Below are 13,290 nucleotides of genomic sequence, written 5' to 3' on the forward strand. Positions count from 1 at the left end.
CATCAGCTCTCAACTAGTCTCGTTATGAATATTTTTCTCCGTTCAATTTTAGTTTTATTGTTGAAAGATAGATGAACAAATAATCATATAATGGATAGTAAAAATGTTCTTCGCTTTATTTTTACGGAGCTCGAAAAAACGTCCGAAATTCGTGTCTCTGCACTAGAAAACCCCCTTAATGAATTCGTCAATTTCGTGCGTTCAAATGATAACTTTTATGGCAAATCACATCTCTTACAATAATGGCCGTCTTAACCCAGGTATGAGTCGAGTAAAAGTGCCTCAATAATTCTATGAAATGCTAAAGACATACCGTTATCTCCTGTTTACACTTCCGATTTCAATACGGTTAACGTGCAGTGCGTGTGTTGAAAATATGCTGTTTTTTGGCCGTGTTTCATCTGCCTCATGGATTCCTGCGACAGGTGAGGCTGTAATTTGGTTCGTTCTATTTCGATCAATCTTTCGGTGTTTTGTCGAAAATGACAAAAACGAAGAACTTTCCCGAGTGCTGGAAACTCATTAAATTACATCAAAAACAGGGTATCGCTCGATTTTTATCTTATTTGACAGTCTACCCATGTAGCAACGTGCTACAGTGTCTTTGAATTTATAAAAAAATATATAAAAGGTGCTAGGTCCACCAAACCATTCTGAAGTTCAGACCAATTGATCTACCATTTCATTCACGACTGGCACAATGTTCATAGCAAGCAAACTTTCCCAAAATAGTTCATAGAGCCCGCGTGCTGGCTTTGATTTTGTATAAACATCAGATGATATAGATCCTCCAAATTATTCTCATGTTCAGAAGGTCATAGAGTAAATGAGCCCCATTCAATTGATATTAATAGAAACCCACATAATCATGCTTACGTTTGTATCAATTGGATTTTAGTTTCTCATGGTCACTCAAAGAATTTTTAGTTCTAAATAGCATTAATTTTACGTATAATCTAAACTCTCCTAAAGAGCTAATGTATACTTTGCATAAAATTCATGTGCACCATAGTGTTTATTTTGCAAGTATGCATACTATGCATATTTTTTCAAAATAATTTCTCGAACAGGAGGAAATAACTAAGGATGCCTCATTTTCATCTTGATACCAAAATTTGGTTTGGAAAAGCCTGATATAAGAAGTAAAATACCAATGAATAATACAAAAAAATGAAAGAAATAGAAAATCTCAATACCAAAACTTGATAATTTAAACACCAAAGTAATATTTGAGCATTGTTGTTTTAGCATTGAATGTGCTTATTTGTGTATTGGAATAATATTGTGGGTGGATGGTTCTGGTATTCTAACTCGTAACCAAATGTTAGGTACCTCATATTGATTTATTGACTTCTTTTATTCTATATTCTTCGTGAGTGTGAAAAATATAACAACCAAAATGGTCAAAACAAACACTATTAGAAATGTCAAAATCCGCGTTAAAAGACAGAAGATTGAAGTTAGATACGATGCAGTGATCTATAACCAGAAAATTGTTCCTATGTACCTCAATGATTCACATTATCGAGCAGTTTTGCGACGATCATCTATCACCGATTTTATGGATATGAAGCAATAAATACGAGATTTTGCAAGTTTTACTTAAATAAAACCGTATGGAAAAGTTCCTCATATGCCATTTGACCTGCTCGAATGATATGACTACTGTACGAAACATCAAAGGAAATTCTATGCCTCAATCATTGGAAAAATCATTTTAGACGAATCATAGCCGATCTTATTAAAATAAAACGGTTTTACAGGATCCAAAAGAACTCATGCGTCTCGATTGATTCAATGGCTGCCATTATGGAGACGCATGGATTTTAAAATTTAAAATAAAAAATATAAAAACCACGAGAAACAAACATATTTAAAGCTGTCGGCTGAAAGTACAGTGATGCTTCTGAATCCGGACGCTTTTTAATCCGGACACTTTTTCATTACATTCAATATCATGCCAAAACCATGACATTTTTTGCATGTTGAATTAATGTAATTGATAGTTACTATTGTTTCAATTCAGTTTAGTGTCAAATATAGTACCTGGCTGTTAACAAAAAAAATGTCAAAAATAAAAAATCAATGTGAATTTCACGAACCCGTGTCCGGAATAAAAAGCACATTCAGAAAATGATTTTAAATCCGGACGGTCAAAAGTTGACGATTAAATTTCTCACTGTAGGAGTTGCATAAGGGTATGTTAGAAGCCATAGTATGGAGTGTGGAGCAAAACATTTTCGATCCGGGAAACCGTAAAACTCTTCGATATACAGGACGGGGTCGATTATATGACCCGTTTGTATGTACGTGGGTAACTTTGTAACTTTGTCTGTAGCGCTGTCACACATTAATAGAAATTTAACCCGCTTCCCCCTTGAAATTTGGAACACACCTTTATCTCTGCAGTCAAATAAAACTGCGTATTTCATGATCTTGAAAATCCAAAATGGTGGCCACTACAAAATGGCGTATTTCATATTTTCTCTAAACCCCATCAATATGGGTATCAAACGAAGGGGCTTGACTAGTAGAACACAGTTATTTATTAAAAAAAATATCCAAACCGTATCAATATGGGTATCAAATAAAAGGGCTTGATTAGTAGAATACAATTATTGATGAAAAATACAAATCCAAAATGGCCGCCACCACAAGATTGCGTCATATATATTTTTTTCACAACCCAATATTGGTATCAAATGAAAGTGCTTGACTAGTAGAATACAATTATTAATGAAAAATATAAATCCAAGATGGCGGTCGGTACAAAATGGTGGATTACATATTTTCTCAGAACCCAATCAATACGAGTATCAAATGGAAAGGCTTGATTAGTAGAATACAATTATTGATGGAAAATGTAAATCCAAGATGGCGGCCGCTACAAAATGGTGGAATACATATTTTTCAGAACTCCATCAATATGGGTATCAAACGAAAGGGATTGACTATAAGAACACATTTATTTATGAAAAATGCAAATCCAAAATGGGCCACGTCAGATTTCCATTATCTACAGTTAGTTGTTTCATTACATGCTCCACGATTTTATTTAAGTCTTATCAATGCCCTAGATAAATGAAGAAAGGGGTGGGATAACTACTAACTGCTACTTGCCTAATTATTTTCTAGCTTTTAGTACATCATCTATAATAATAATCATAATGCAACTGTTGAACTTAAAAAGTGTTTTTTACTTATTTTATTTTTTAGTTTTTAGTTTAAAATTTCTTTTTATACAATAAATATCTTGGGGCGGGAACCGACATTGATATTATGCGAAAACACTTAATGCGGGCTGAATGGAAAGCGTAGCAAGAATAATTCGGGGCTCAACGTGTTAAAAAAAAGATGCTCGAAAAACATGTTGAAGATTAGATTTTTCGTTGGCATAAATATACAATATTATAAATCTTTTTTTGTCATTAAATTAAAAAAAAAAATAATTACAAAACTTGCCCAAAAGTTCAATTTTATCTAGCTTTGCAAACAATCATCATCAGCGCTGGAGAGTCGGGGATTTGGCGTATGTATTTCCTAGAAACGTATAATACACGTAATGTATCATTGGTGTTATGACTTGGTGCTTGTGTACGGAGTTTGTGAAAATGATTGTCTGTGATTGTCTCCCAATTAAGTTTGGACGCAAAACCGACCCACCTCCCCCTACCCACAACAACTTACCTAACTGCGTCATGAAAGCGTCGCTGTTTTGATTATCGAAATCACCTCCCCCACCCGCGTCGTGGTGATGATAAGAAGATGCCGGAAGCTGGTCATAAAGTGAGTGTATATAGTTCGCACTTAATCCCACCGGCGATGCAGATGCTGAGGCCAGCATATTCGGTCGTTCGTCTTCCAAATACATCTCGGATCGCTGCTCGTAAACGTTATGAATCCTGGCGACACAAGTGAACTGTTGTTGCGGAGAGAAGGAACATTTTACTGTTCGAAAATGGATGTGTCATTCGTTTGGGGCACTTACTTTTAACTTTCCTCGTCCCGCGTAATGGTGTGTAATTTGGAAGAATATTCCCAGCGTGGACGTTTCCAAACCATTTTCCGGATCTTTGCTTATCGGATAGGGCACTATCTGTTTCGGTGCAACCTGAAAGTGATTGCCTCATGTAGTAGTACTCGTAGCACACAAAAGTTTAATTCCACGAAAAATTAGTTTCGTAAGCTACACAATTCATGGTTTTGATGAACGACGGATGCCGGTATACCCTCATTGAATCTGCTGCATGTAGCTTGGTTTAATTACACCAGAGTAAACTGATTGACAACCCACACTCTGGCTTCGCGCATCTGGATTGTGCAGAATACCAACTAATATTAAATGTGCATCCCTCTGGTCTTACCTCATTACTGTTGACGAACCACGTCAGGTTGGCCGCTGGTTTTGAGTTGTAGGATGTGCAGTTGCCAATCAGAAGGTCCCCTATCTGATAGTACGGTTTCAGTCCCGTGATGTGGGGTCTGCTCATTGGAATGTCTGCAAGAATAATAATCATCACTATGCGCGTTGCGTTGGTTGGAATGCCTGCTGTATGACGTTGAGCATGATTTCCGCGTCGTTAGTTGCGGCATCATCTGCTCGGAACGTGAAGCAACCCAACTCCGGGAAGCTCCTCGGGCAGCTATTATTTTCGCTATTTGGTGGTTCTATTAGTACAAACAAAAATGAATGCCTGCGGTGGTCGATGACCGAGTTTGTGCCATTCTACGATTCGTGAGATTTTTCCAAGCAAGACTGAATAAGTAGCTGGTTGAATATGTCATGTGTAGCGAACATACACCCGCTTTTTGGCAGTAATGATTTAATTTCAGATTTCGTAGGGAAATTTCCCAACCATATCATACATGTGATGAAGCAGATTAGAACCACATCAGCGACTTGTTCCTGACTTCGAAAGCAACATTTGCTAAATAGCAAAACTGCTCACGAAGCCATCGTTAGCTTCCACTATTTACCGTCCACTGCTTCACTAAACACGTATTCCGTTTAACGGTCGATGTTCTGAACTTCAACTACCCGAAGAGTGCAAATATAAACAATCATTGCTTCCGGCAGGCATATGAGTACACATACATACACACATACTTGCTTACCTACAACCTCCATCTCGCTAGACACGATCATCGTATGAAATGAGGGCGCATCTGCGGACACTTCGCAGCTGTATTTGCCGGACATCGTTGGTTCGACCGCAGTCAGCGTCAAGTGGCTTCCGTTCGAGTGAGAGCGCTGTGGGAGGGAAGGATGGTAAGAATCGTATAAAATGGGGGGAGAAAGTCATATGTGTATTTTTATTGGATTTATGCATCGTTGGATACATGGTTAGGGATGGTCGCTTATGACCCATTCCATGAAGTTATGCACCAGGGAACCAATGTTTTTTTTTCTTTCTACGTAATAGATATTTTCAACGATATTGGTTTGAAGACATACTTTGAATGAAAGAATATATGGAAAACTAGTCTATCATTGCAAAGCATTCACAAAGCATTGTTTTCAAACTCTTTTCGAGTTCTTTTTCCATAATTTTGATATCCGTCCAAAGAAAATCTGGATCACTTTCTGCTTTTTGCACACTCCTTGGAACCAATTAGATGTTTTATATGAAGATTATGCTTCTGATTGATGCTGCTGATTAGTTTCTGTTTAAATAATTAAATCAAACCTCATGTCCCGTATATCAAATTACACGGGAATGGGAGGGATAAGAGGATTAAACTTCAGAATCCCATATGGGAGTAGCTCAGATTATACGGATCGTGAGGTGGACAAATTCGGGTTTGTTCTGAGATATAGAAGATATTATTATTCATCAAAATTGTAGAAATGGTTCTTACAAAATGATTCTAGCCTTGACCTATACTAAATACTTCTCACTATTCAAACGAGTAAGACAGAACTAAGAACAACAGTATGCGAGATGTCGATATCTCTAGAGTAATTTATGGAATGAGAACAACTACATTATTCACGAGCAACCAAGTATTCCTCCTCATCTTTAGACCAGTATTTGATTCAGAAAACTGACGCACCAAGCAAATGAATCTTGTCATACTAGAACATACGCTTAATCAAATGGAATATTATATCAAACACTGTATTAATTTAACCTACATAACGTTCAAACGCCCGAAATTATGCAACCGACATGTGTGTTATAAATGGGAATGAACTCTTTCAGTTCACGGAGTTTATTTTTACACGCAACTGTCCGTGACAATGGCCCTGATTCTCGAATACACTTCACGGTGGAAACGAAATGAACGGCACGCCATTGAAATACGTTTTACGAGTTAGTGAAGTGTCGAAGATAATGATGAGTTTTCAGGCAGAATGAGCACTTTTCAAATAAAAAATCATTAATGAGAATTAACTTCGTATCAAACTGGTATTCAATGTGAGTGGAAAACTTTGTTTCCTTCATGTGGTATAATAATCTCATACAAAAATTTCATCTGAAGATAATTTGATATTATAATGATAAGTTTAGTGGGAAACTAATCTCGTATCCAGATGTCGACACCGTACCGTTGGCATCGCGAATACGTTTCATTCCGTTTCCACCGTGAAGTGTATTCGATAATCAGGCCCAATGATGCTAGACACAAAAAGTGAAGGGAATTAAGTGAAGTTTAAGTGACGTGAACGCGTATTTGGCAGCGATGTTCGTGATCAGGCCCAATACACATTTTGTTGTCACGTCACGAAAATGATCTTTTTTGACGTAGGACTACGTCTTTCATTTCTATACTGGTATGTAAGTTCAAAGTTTCGAATACGAAAACGTTACGCCGGAGAATGATATTTTGAGCGTTTACAGATTACAGAAAGATAAAATATCTACGCGTTATATGCTTGTTACTTTTTGACCCAAAACTTGTTTCAATAGCCCTAAAATTGCTTTCAAACCAGGCTATTGAAATCACACCTATCGGTATATAAGCGAGTGCCGCTCGGAAATCCACTCAGTTACAATTGCGCAACGATTGAGGTACGATCGCTGGAATGGATGGATGTTTCTTTAACACAGACTTCAAAACCATGGAGCCAGAGGAAATTGGCATAGCAAATTAGATTCAAGCAGCGGGTACTTTTGTACTTGTTGCGTTTTTGCAAATTGGAATGTTTCCCTAACACAGATTTTAAAAACATAGAGCCTGGGGAAATTTGGATTGCAAAATAAATGCAAACTACGGGTACTTTTGTACTCGCTTGCATTTTTGCAAACCGGAATGTGTTTTCCCAATACAGATTCCGAAACCAAGAAGTTGGGAAAATCGGCATTGCAGATACATTCAAGTCGGCAATACTTTCATACCGCCATGCATTTCGTTTTGCTAACATGGTGTACAAAAGCGGGTACAAATACAACACTTTGGCTCAATTATTCAATACTGCATTGGACGATATCTCTTCATGTCGCCAGCTCACTGAACTTCTACGCATACCGTTTGATGATAAGGCAAAATGTTGATAACTATTTGCTGCGATAACTGCTACCATAATGCATGAATTGACCTAAATTGGGATTTGTTTGCAATTGAATTCGTAAATGGTTTCATTCATTCACTAGTTTAATCAATATACACAAAAGATAGCTATGCACAGCGGCGATGTCGGACCCAATGAGGAACATCCGATGTGGGATTATTGCTAATTGAAGAAATACACTGGATTACTAAGCCAACGGCAGTCCTACGTCAACCTTGCGATTATATCATAGGTATGACCCATCCATAGTTTTTTAGTTTGTCAGATGAACTTGAGTTTGAAAAATTTTATGCTTGGGTTTCTCTTAGCAACGATGTGTGTCAACAAACCACAAAATTTTGTTGAGATCGGTCCTCGAATAGAGAAGTATAAACTGTCTTATGAAGCTGTTTTCACGTCACAACAAGTATACGATCCGTTCCAGCGTGACGTGACAACATTATGACTCACTACAAACTTTTGACATAGGATTATGTCTTTGATTTCTATATAGAAATATATAACGATTCATTGAGAGTTTTCAATCGCATATTACTCAAAATATGTTGTGTTATATACCATTAGACAGAAACATGAACAGAGAATATAGTAAAAAAACGTTAACAATTTGACGATTAAAGTGGGTATATTTTCTGTCAATTCCACCTCTCCGACGCAACGAGCAATCTATTTTCCTAAATTCGGGCGTTAGCTCACAATGTGAGTTGATGCGTATAATGAATTATTCTCCATTTACCGATATCACAGACATTTATCAGTTATTGTATTGTATTTTGCCCAATCAATTCGTGGGCAATTCACGTTTTTATCGTGTATGTCTTGCTACTAAAAATTTATGTAACTGTGGTCCAGGGTGTCATAATATCGAGCATGTAGTTTGGTTATGTAAAAAATGCAATTACACCCAGGTTTTTTTTATGCGGCGGATACGCACCTCAAGAAAAACCGCGTAAAAAATCCGCGTTATTTGGAAAATCCACGTAAAAAAAACCTCGTAAAAAACGCGTAGAAAACCAGGGTGTTATGAATTTAATTGGCTGCTGATTTAGAAGATCGAAAGGGTATACTCACACATCAAACACAAAAATTACAGACCCTGGGCTCTGACCCATCCACTTTTTTTCCGCGTTTCCTATCAGAATCATCAGTTGTAGAACATATTGGGCCTGATCATGAACATCACTGTCACATACGGTTTCACGTCACTTACACTTCACTCAATCTTTTTGTGTCTATCATTATTGTCACGGACTGCTGCGCGTAAAAATAAACTCCGTAAAGTGAAAGAGTTCATTCCCGTTTATAAGAGACATGTCGGTTGTATAATTTCGGGCGTTTGAACGTTATATCGGTTGCATAATTTCGGACGTTTGAACGTTATGTAGGTAAAATTAACACGTTGAGTACCATGTCAGTCATCGGTGACTGACACCGAGCTTTCCGTTCCGGTCGTGTCAGTCACCGGTGTGTAATAAAGCTCGGTGTTAGTCACCGATGATGGACATGGCACTCAAGTCACCGATGACTGACATGGCACTCAACGTGTTAATACAGTGTATGAGATAATATTCCATTTAATTAGATGTTGTTGTTGAACATATGGGAATGTAATATTATTTTCTCTGTAATTATTTTCTTCTGTAATATTTCTTAGTTTTGGCAGGAGTACCCCCGCTTACTCTTCGGTTCACAGAATTATCCTACAGATTTCTCATCCGTTGCAAGATCATGAATTCATTGGTGATTGATAACTTCGAAAATCTATTCCAACTGACTCCTCAGTCAAGTTTTATGTCTATATACCATGAGTACCTTACCCACGACGTGCACCCTTCACCAGGCATCTCCAACCAAGTTTGCTTCCCATACTTCTGCAATTCCTCTGTCATTTTTGATCTGTCCATGCGACAAAAAATCCATGGAATCCCAGATCACCTACGCTCCGATTCTATTCCGCCGATATTTTCGGCAGAATATGGGAAAGTTAGATCTGATAAAATGTTCTTTACTGACGGTTCATTCATAAACGGGTCCACTGGCTTCGGCATCTTCAATGAAAATTCCAGTGCCTCTTTCAAACTCAAAGATCCTTGTTCCGTGTATGTCGCTGAACTGGGTGCGATATATTACGCATTAGGGATCATTGAAACATTGCCCATCGACCACTATTTTATTTTTTCAGACAGTCTCAGCTCAATAGAGGCAATCCGCTCAATGAAAGTTAATAAACGCTCATCTTATTTCCTAACAAGAATAAGACAACTATTGAGTGTTTTGGTCGACAAATTATTCAAAATTACCTTAGCATGGGTTCCCTCTCATTGCTCGATTCCGGGGAATGAGAAAGCGGACTCGCTAGCTAAGATAGGCGCTTTAGAAGGCACACTTTTTGAAAGGCAAATTGCTTATAATGAATTTTTCCACATTCCTCGTCAGTATACGCTCGTAAGTTGGCAGCGCATGTGGAGTGGTGATGAGTTCGGTCGTTGGTTACACACGATTATCCCTAAGGTCTCGACGAGTGCATGGTTCAAGGGATTGAATGTAGGTCGTGATTTCATTCGCGTGATATCTCGGCTTATGTCCAATCACTACAACCTAAACGCGCATCTCTATCGCATTGGGCTCGCAGCAAACAATCTTTGTGATTGTGGCGATGGCAACCACGACATCGAGCATGTTGTCTGGTCGTGTATCCGGTTCCATGCTGCTCGCTCTCAGCTCTCTAGAGCACTGAGAGCACAAGGCAGACAATCGGATATCCCCGTCCGGGATATCTTAGGTAGCCGGGATCCTGATCTTCTGCTTCATCTATACCTGTTCCTCAGAAACGCCGATGTCAACGTTTAATGATGTTTCCTTCGTTGTGTCCCCGTTTCATATCCCTCCTATCCGATCGATAAACTTTTACTTAGTCGCGGCAATACATACACACACTCTTTACAGATGCACGGGCCGAAGGTTGCGCAGTCCACTGATTATTCAACAAGAGTCAAAGGTTGTACCGCTCATGACAACTCTACACGAGCTGATGATTGCGCCGGCTAGTGACCATTCTATCCTGGATTCCTCGAGTCGAGAAAGACGCACCACGCTAGATATGGGGTACAGACAAGGGGGGCGTTGCTGATTAATGGTCAGCTGCATACCAATAGGAAGTATCCCGTGTCGGGCACACGTACAGAGCATCGAAGACTGCGACATACCAATTATGAGAACACTTGTAATACTAACCTCGAGTCAACCGCGAGTAATCGGTTACATATTACTAACATAGTCTAAGCAAACATTGTCAAAATATTGAACTCCCGGCCCCGTTAGGCTGACGCCATATGAGCCTTAATAAAATATATATTTTGGATAAAAAAAAAAAAATTATTTTCTCTTTCTATAAATTACTGTAGAGGTAAAACATAACTATTGTGTATAATAATGAACATCTCGCATATTCTTTTTCTTAGATCTGTCTTACTCGTTTGAATAGTGAGAAGCATATAGTATAGGTCAAGGCTAGAATCATTTTGCAAGAAACATTTCTACAATTTTGTTGAATAATAATACCTTCTTTAACTCATGGAAAACCCGAATTTATCCAGCCACGATCAGTATAATCTGAGCTACTTCCATATGGAACTCTGAATTTCAATCCTTTTATTCTTCTTATTCTCGTGTAATTTGATATACAGGACACGAGATGTGATTTAATTATTTAAACAGAAACTGGTGAACAGCATCGGTCAGAAACATAATCTGTATATAAAACATCTGATGGATTTCAAGGAATTTTCTAAAAGGAGAAGGAGACACAGATTGTCTATAGACAGATATCAAAATTATGAAAAAAAGAATTTCAAAACAGTATCTTGTGAATGCTTTGCAATGATAGACTCATTGTTTCCTTGTTTGAAACTTATCAGTTCTGTTCAGTTATTTGTTTTTAAGAAAACTTTGGAACGGCCGAATATTAAAAAAGTGATAATAGATTTCTATTATCACTTTTTTAATATTCGGCCGTTCCATGCCAAACCTATATATGGTTCTCAGATTTTCGTGAAAATTGGTAGTTTTGTTCTTCATCGCAAAACATTTGACCCGTATTTTTTTCATTTTTTCATTAGGGTGACCCCGTTCAACCATTTTAGGGTTGTCCGTGACAACCATTTTAGGGTTGTCCGAAAAGGAAAAAGCATTTTCCTCAACAAATTGCCAAATATTCCAAAGTAATCCTCATTATTATGCGTTATCAGCAACATCGCCTTATTTTGCATTGAGTGAAGGATTTAAACTCATGAAAAGCAAGCTATACTCTGCAACATAGGTTTGAAGAGCTTTGACTGTGTCGATCTCTGGGCTTGAAGAGTATTGTTTGATTGTTGGATACTTGGACTTCTTCGATAGTCCTTAAAAACTACCAAGTACCCACATCGTACGAAATCGGTTGAACCGGCAGTTTGCTATGGACGGAGGATGATGTTTTGTGTTTGTTGGGATCAGAAGGCTTTGACCTGGTGATATCGTTTATACTGAACGCTACCGACAACAAATGACCAATTTGAATCGAGCTTTGGATAAAAAAACGTCCAGGATACCGAAAAAACAACACAATGCACTACATTGTCATCATTTTTTTAACTGTTTCAAAAGTTTTTTTTTTATCAAAGATAATGTGTTCTTCCTCATGTGAGGATTATGTTCCTTGAGTTATGAGTTTGGGTCGATTCCTTGTCTAGTTTCCACAGCCTTATACAACGTTAAGCCAGGGTTGCTAGGTGTATTGAACAAAAATCTGGATGTTGGAAAAGCAAAAGTATGGATTTGTCTGGAATTTTTTCGACGAGTAATGACAATGAAGTGTCTTTCTCAAGGCGGGTGAAGAAGGAGTTTGGATTGTGTTTGTTCACAAGGGCCCTTCTCAGGACTAGAACTGCAAAAGTTTTAAGTCTCTAAAGTTCAACACAATCAACATATTTACGTCTGATGTGTAAATCATGGTTTAACAGATATTTCTTCTTATCACATATCTACGCATATTTAAACTTGATTGTTGCAGACATGTGCACCAAATCACATTCTTCGGTGTTCAGTAAATTTTTGGAATAAATTTTCTTTATTATGGAAATGCCATTTCACCACCACGGTTAGTTGTGGCTCGAACTTTACCTAAAAACATGATTATATTGGTTCGTTAATCCGGAGAATAGTCTGAAAAATCAACATTGCGAAGCTCTCTGAATTCCTTATTAATTGGCTTAATAATTTCTTTGGGAATCAGATTAGGAAAATCTTCAGTAAGCGGTAAAATGGTTCTTGTGTTTTCTTCTGATGCCATTGAACGGTTCTGCATGGTCAGATTTATCATAACCGAGATGTTGAAGTTGAAGTTGAACAGCAAAATTGCCATCTTTTACGTACTTCCTAATGAGTAGTTCAGCTGTTGTCCTAACCTAGACACTTCCCAAGCTCTCGTAATTTTGTTGACAAACGCAACATTATTCAGATCTTTTGCGTTTGCATGAAATCATTTGTGAAACATTTCAAAACCGTGAGGAAAAGTCGTGATTAATATGTTTCACAAATTTAAAGTAGATTCGAAGTGGTTCATATCTGTCAAGCACTCTTTGCACCACTGCTACCAGTGAAAGTCATCTAGTCGCGCATGGATGCAGCAATTTCAACGGTTTCAATTCAAGAATTTCCTGCATCTCATCACACTTACTAGTCCGCAAGGGACTACAAGGGCTATTGGTTTGCTTAATTCCATCTGGAATATGCTTACA

The 13,290-nt window shown here is 37.8% G+C and overlaps 1 protein-coding gene across 3 annotated transcripts in view; it reads right to left on the reverse strand.

The window, feature by feature from the left end:
• The window catches only part of LOC129779003 (uncharacterized), a 57,260-nt gene that overhangs the window by 8,323 nt on the left and 35,647 nt on the right, over window positions 1-13,290 (reverse strand). For all 3 annotated transcript variants that reach the window (XM_055786232.1, XM_055786233.1, XM_055786234.1), the window contains exons 3-6: window positions 5,116-5,251; window positions 4,365-4,498; window positions 3,989-4,111; window positions 3,688-3,919 (exon numbers count right to left, since the gene is read on the reverse strand). In XM_055786232.1, the coding sequence (XP_055642207.1) occupies window positions 3,688-3,919; window positions 3,989-4,111; window positions 4,365-4,498; window positions 5,116-5,251 (625 nt within the window). The remainder of the gene's footprint in view (window positions 1-3,687; window positions 3,920-3,988; window positions 4,112-4,364; window positions 4,499-5,115; window positions 5,252-13,290) is intronic.

This window comes from Toxorhynchites rutilus, chromosome 3 (genome assembly GCF_029784135.1).
Source record: "Toxorhynchites rutilus septentrionalis strain SRP chromosome 3, ASM2978413v1, whole genome shotgun sequence".
Taxonomy (NCBI): domain Eukaryota; kingdom Metazoa; phylum Arthropoda; class Insecta; order Diptera; family Culicidae; genus Toxorhynchites; species Toxorhynchites rutilus.